General features: G+C 48.9%; 2 protein-coding genes across 2 annotated transcripts in view; one reads left to right on the top strand and one right to left on the bottom strand.

Annotated features, from left to right (window-relative positions):
- Positions 1–599, bottom strand: part of CWC15 (CWC15 spliceosome-associated protein) — a 9,087-nt gene extending 8,488 nt beyond the window's left edge. The window contains exon 1 of the mRNA XM_004685219.1: positions 15–599. Coding sequence (XP_004685276.1) covers positions 15–599 — 585 coding nt within the window. The remainder of the gene's footprint in view (positions 1–14) is intronic.
- A 1,197-nt stretch (positions 600–1,796) lies between these two features.
- On the top strand, positions 1,797–3,188 carry TRIM60 (tripartite motif containing 60). The gene has a single exon (XM_004685218.1). It carries the CDS (start codon positions 1,797–1,799, stop codon positions 3,186–3,188), a length of 1,392 nt encoding a protein of 463 aa, XP_004685275.1.
- Positions 3,189–5,878: the final 2,690 nt, after the last annotated feature.

Raw genomic sequence — 5,878 nt, 5'->3', positions numbered from 1 at the left:
TGGGCATCTCTGGCGCAGTTCTTGAAAACAACATCATCATCCCACCTTCTCTTGACCTTAAAGTTGGTCTGAGGCTGGGCTGGGCCACCCAGGTTGAGAAGAGGGTTCCCGCCGAGGATGTTTTTCAAACGAATAATTTCTTCTTCCGCTTTTTGTTCTTGTATCTTCCTGGCCTGCTCTTGAGCTCTTTCTTTTTTAATTTTTTCTAGTTCTGCCAGAAGAGCTGCGGTATCATCACCATCACTCTCCTCTTCCCAGTCTTCATCTTCCTCCGCCATCAGAGGATCGTCTGCGTCGAGCATGGCAATGGGAATCTGCTCTAGCCGAGGCTTCTTGGACACTGAAGTTCTACTTCCCCGAGTTGAAAGAGCATTGTTTTCCCTTGATGCAGCGGCTGTCTCGCGCTCTTTCAACTCCCTGCGGAAGTCACGGTTCCGAACCTCTTCAGGGGTGTCCTGAGTAGTTTGTCTGTATTTTATCGTTGTATGAGAAGGTAGGTCTCTGCTTGAATATTGCTTTGAGAGCTGGCTCAAATCCCCTTCTCTTTTCCCTCTCCCACCTCTTGCAGGCTCAAAGGTTGGCCTTGCTGCGCTGGTCATTTCCGGGGGCCGCTCTCCGCTCTGGAAGGCCAAGGTCCAATGCTGCAGCTCTCAAGATCTCAGATACCCTGGCTGTGAGCGGCCTCCGAAAATGGGAATGGGCAGTTAATGGGAAAAGGTAGTTTTTAAGGCAATAGATGGTTGATTCCAAAATAAAGGATTAAAAAAAAATGAGGGAAAATTAAAGTAATCTAGGCAGTGCTGGAGACTTCAGGCTGTGACATTGAAACTGATGATCCCATTTATAGGCTTCTGGTGAGCCACTCCCCTCGCAAAACCTTTCAGATTTAGTTTCCAGGTAAGCGAAATGGGATTAAGTGGCATTAGAAAGAATAGGGAGGATTTCAAATATGCAAATGAAAGCTGCATATTTAATTACCACCCCACCTTCCCGGCCCCTATTGAGTCCCAGGAGATTGTCTACCCATCAACTAGAACACTGATCTCATCTGAGGTCCAGGCTTCCTCTTTGGGGGAGGAGCCACCATCTTATTGGAAGAGTTGCCTGGAGTACCCCACCCACCCACCCACCTTGTGCTATATAAATACCCGGCCCCATCAGAGACTTGACGACTGCTGCCAGTTTGGCTTCAGAGCCCGTTCAAGGAGATTGACCTCAAAGACCCAGCCAAGCTTTCCCACAGCCACTGAAGCCCGGGATCCAGGTAAGCAGGGAGATGAAACTAAGTGGGGCAAGACCTAGAGCAGGTGATGACTGGTTTCTCAGGGCCTATTCTGACAGCAGTAAGATAATACCTCAAAGGATAATGAATCTTCATCTAGGTTATTCTATACTCTTCCCTATTATTTTGGATTCCAGTTACACTGATTTGAGGGTAAGTAATTTTACAACCTTACAAATAGGTGGCCGAAGGGGAACCTAACCAAATTAGTGCTTTTGTCCCCAAACCTACACATGCGCCCCAGTACTATTCAGTACTTACAGATTTGATGTGAAGATAGTTGGGATTGTGTGGGTGGAACAACAGTTATTTGGTTATTAGTTCTTTCCTCTAAATGTGGTGGTCAGCAGATTCACAAGAAATTTAACCTTATTTTTTCCTCCTCAGGACCAAACAGGCCCATTAGAGCCCGGCTGACTTTGACCAGAGACCTGCTGAACTTGGCTCCACCCTCAGAGCTGCCTGCCCAGCCCAGCTCCTGAGAACTCTCCTTAGCCCGGCCCTTCCCGCCAAAATGGAGGTCTCAGCCACCCTGGAAGCCCTGCAGGCAGAGGTCCGCTGCCCCATCTGCTTGGACTTCTTGACAGACCCGGTCACCATCCCGTGCGGCCACAACTTCTGCCGCTCATGCATCCAGCAGTGCTGGAAGGATCTCCCAGGCAGGTTCCCTTGCCCTGTCTGCCGCCACCCCCAGCAAGAGAGGCACTTCAGCCCCAACTCCCAGCTGGCCAGGATGATCGACTTGACCAAGCTCCTGCACAGCAGCAGCCAGAGCAGGCAGGAGAATGCCCTGTGTGGGCAGCACAACCAGGTGCTGGGCCTCTTCTGTGAGGATGACCTGGAGGTGGTGTGTGGCCTGTGCACCTCTGCCCACCAGGGTCACCTGGTGAGGCCCATGGAGGAGGCCGCCTCCTACCACAGGCAAAGGCTCAGGAGTTACAGGGAGGCCCTGAAGAGGCAGGTTGCTGATGTAGACAAACTCGTCGCCACACAGGACAGAGAACTGGTGGAGCTGAGAGAGCAAGTGGAACACCGCCGGTGGAAACTAGCCTCAGAATTTGAGCGCCTGAACCAGTTTGTAGAACATGAGCAGGAGGCAGCCATGTCCAAGCTGGCCGAGGAAGAGAGGGACATTCAGCAGAAACTCAGTGAGAATGTAAACACCTTCACAGAGTATATTTCCACCGTCAAAGGGCTACTCAGGGAGGTGGCAGAGAGGAGCGTGATGTCAGAGGTGAAGCTGCTGAGGGGTGTCAAGAGCCTCCAGGACAGGTGTCAGAGCCTGGAGCCCCCCGCTGTGAGCTCCTTCCAGTTAAGGCAGGAAGGCTTCAGCCTCCCGCCCCTGTATTCAGAGAGAATTATCCAGAGGTTCAGGGAGGAAGTGACCCTGGATCCCCAAACAGCGCACCCTAGCCTGCTGGTGTCTGAGGACCAAAAGTCTGTGACATTTGTGAGGAAAAGGAAGAAAGTTCCCCGGAACCGGCAGCGCTTTGTGGCCGAGCCCGTGGTGCTGGGCGCTCAGGGGTTCCGCGGCGGCCGCCATTACTGGGAGGTGCAGGTGGGGGACAAGGCTGAGTGGGCCGTGGGGCTGTGCGCAGAGGCCCTGCCCTGGAAGAGACAGGGACTCCTGCCGGGCCAGGACGCGCGCTGGGCCCTCGGGCTGCGTGATGGCGCCTACGTGGCCGTGGGCCCCGCGCCGGTGCCCCTGGCGCTCAGGGAGAAGCCCAGAGGGATCGGCGTCTACCTGGACTACGAGCTGGGCCAGATTTCCTTTTACAGCGTCCACGACCGGTCTCACATCCACACCTTCAGGGAGACGTTTTCTCAAGTGCTGAAGCCTTACCTGTGTGTGGGTCGGGATCCTGAGCCCCTCACAGTGGGTGCAGGGGGAGAGCATGCCGGCTGAAGGGGGACCCTGCTTCTTCCTGTCATTGATGGATAAGGAGTTGAAGTTTGCACACCTGTTGGTGAATGTAGCAACATTTTTTTCATTATGCACATTTATATTAAAATCATGAGAGAGTATTTTGAGTTCCTTGTTTCATTTTACTTGACCAGAAATATGATTTAGGGACAACATTAGAGATGTGGAAAATCTTTATCTGAAATTCTGACATTTCCAGATATAAGAAGGTTATAGGTTCTTGGGTGGGATCCTCACAGCTGGAAAGCCAATACTTGGAGAGAAAGTGGGTGGAAGGAATCAGGTTTAACTAAGTTCCTTTGGAGAAGAAACCTGAATTTATGCTGGAGTAGTGTCCGTAAGGCCATTTCCCTGAATTGAGGAATCTGGGATTCAACAGGGAATGTGAGGGAGGGAGGAAGGAAGCCTAAATGAATTCAGAGCTTTAAGGATTTCAGAGTCAGTAGGAATCCTTATAATATCCAGGCATTTATAGGTGCTTCACTGGAGCCCCTGTTTCATGTTTGTTCTGACAGATCAGTCATAGTGCTGGTGGGCATAGTTTTTTTTTTTTTAAGATTTATTTATTTATGCATGCACGAACTGGGGTGCAGGCTGGAGATATGGGTGGGTGGGAGGATTCACCAGAGATAGAGTGGGGAGCAGAACAGGCTGATTGACTGAAATGTACTGCTGAGGGCAGCAGCTGGCAGGTCAGGAGAGGTCTGCTGCACGGCATGGATAACCTTCCTGACTGGGGATCAAACTCAGGCTGCAGTGACTTTGGAATGTTTCATCGTGCTGTGCTTTAACCCATTGTGCCACCAGGGAGGGCCTGGGATAGTTTAAGATTTATTTTATTTATGCATGCATGACCTGGGGTGTAGGCCAGACTTGGGGATTTTAGGGGGGTGGGCATGAGAAGATTCACCAGAGTCAGAGTGGAGAGCAGAACAGACAAATTGAAACAAACTGCTGAAGGGAGCAGTGTGCAGGACAGGAGCGGTCTGCTAGGCCATGTGGGTCACCTCCCTGGCCGGGGATCAAACTCATGCCACAGTGGCTGGGGATAGCTTCATAGTGATGCATCTTAATCCATTGTGTCACCAGGGAGACCCCAGTTGCATATTTTTACCTTGGTAATGAGTCAGTGCTGATACCTTGTCTTTATTTTATCCCCATCAGTCAGTTTTGTCAGGCTTTCTGGTTTTGTCTGCAATAAAAGATAAACAGGTCAAGAGTAAGGATGCACAGGGTAAGGTCTAGGAACCCTGGTACTGTGCTGGTGACGCTTTCAGAACCCTGTGTGGCAGCCATTTTCTTCCAACCTAGCCATGCATATCTCCAGTAGACCAACATTTCAGGTGGGAGAATGAATGTCCCCTCAGGGGACAGCTCCCAGCCATTTCAGTGGATAAGACAGCCCTTTGCCAGCCCTGGCAGAAATGTATACTTGTGTACACAGATGTATATACACAGAAATATTCTCCTGTTTGCAAAGTACCTAAAGGTTTCAGGTGAGAGAGAAGCAGTTCCAGGAAGATAGTCATATTTCTGCTGAGTGAAGGGAGGCACTGACCTCTAACTACTTAAAAATTCATTTTTGTGGAGAACACAGAGGTGTCTCCCTATAGAGTAAGGTGGACTTGTTTACTGTCCAACCTACAAAAATACTGTCCTTTCCCAAGGCAAACATCAGGTAGATTCACTCCCATTGTAAAAGATTTGGACTTTGTTGATTATCTGCAGATTATCCTTGCCTGAATCACAGTTCTTATCTGAAATAATTTTCAGTCCATCATAACAAGAAATTATGATGGTAAAGTGAGGTGATTCATATCAATATTATGACATTATTATTGTAGCATCTATTTCACACAAAATTGAAATTGGGCCTAAGTAAATTTAAGGAGCTCTTGAAATGGGGATTCTACTGATAGTTTCCTGAGTACCCAGAACTACACTTCCTGGTGGATTATCTGGCACCCCCAGAGTCTGTGTGGGATGGGAGACACATTTTATTTTTTAAGGTTTACTCTCAGCTACTTTAATTTCAACAGAATTATAATATATTTGATATAAGTTTAAGTATTGGGGGACAGCTCTAATGAAAACTGCACCTCAAGAAAATGTCATATATCCAAAGTGAGCCTTCCAGAGGGTGAAAGTGGCCAGATGACTCTGGGGAAGGGCAGTCAGCATGAACTCAGCTTGTTCCAGCAAAGGGAACTTGGAGTTGTTCCATCTTATCCAAATTAATATGGAAGCATGTATTTTCCTTATTTTTTTTTCAAGATTTATTGATTTATGCATACAGAGCTGGGGTACAGGCCAGAGATGCAGGGGTGGTGAGAGGATTCACCAGAGACAGAGTGGGGAGCAGAACAGGCAGATTGATGAAGTACACTGCTGAGGGGAGCATGGGGCGAGGCAGGAGAGATCTGTGGGTCACCTCCCTGGCTGGGGATTGAACTCATACTGCAGTGGCTGTGGACAGCTTTGGAGTGCTGCACTTTAACTTGTTGCACCACCAGGGAGAGCCTGAAATACGCATTTTTAGCTGAAACTTTAAGGCATCTGACAACAGACAATATTCTGTAATGGCCAGGAGGCTTCTAGGCTATGCTAAATATATAGAACTCAGGAGAAAATGTGCTTTCCTGGAAGATCTTATGACTTAACTATAATTCTTA

Source organism: Condylura cristata, unplaced genomic scaffold, assembly GCF_000260355.1.
Source record: "Condylura cristata isolate star-nosed mole 26May11 unplaced genomic scaffold, ConCri1.0 scaffold00018, whole genome shotgun sequence".
NCBI lineage: Eukaryota > Metazoa > Chordata > Mammalia > Eulipotyphla > Talpidae > Condylura > Condylura cristata.
Note: the sequence above shows the minus strand (reverse complement) of the source record. Positions and strands in the feature narration are given on the sequence as shown.

What these genes read in the sequence shown, in the direction of transcription:
- TRIM60 (XM_004685218.1), top strand. Translation starts at nt 1,797, where the DNA reads ATGGAGGTCTCAGCCACCCTGGAAGCCCTGCAGGCAGAGGTCCGCTGC.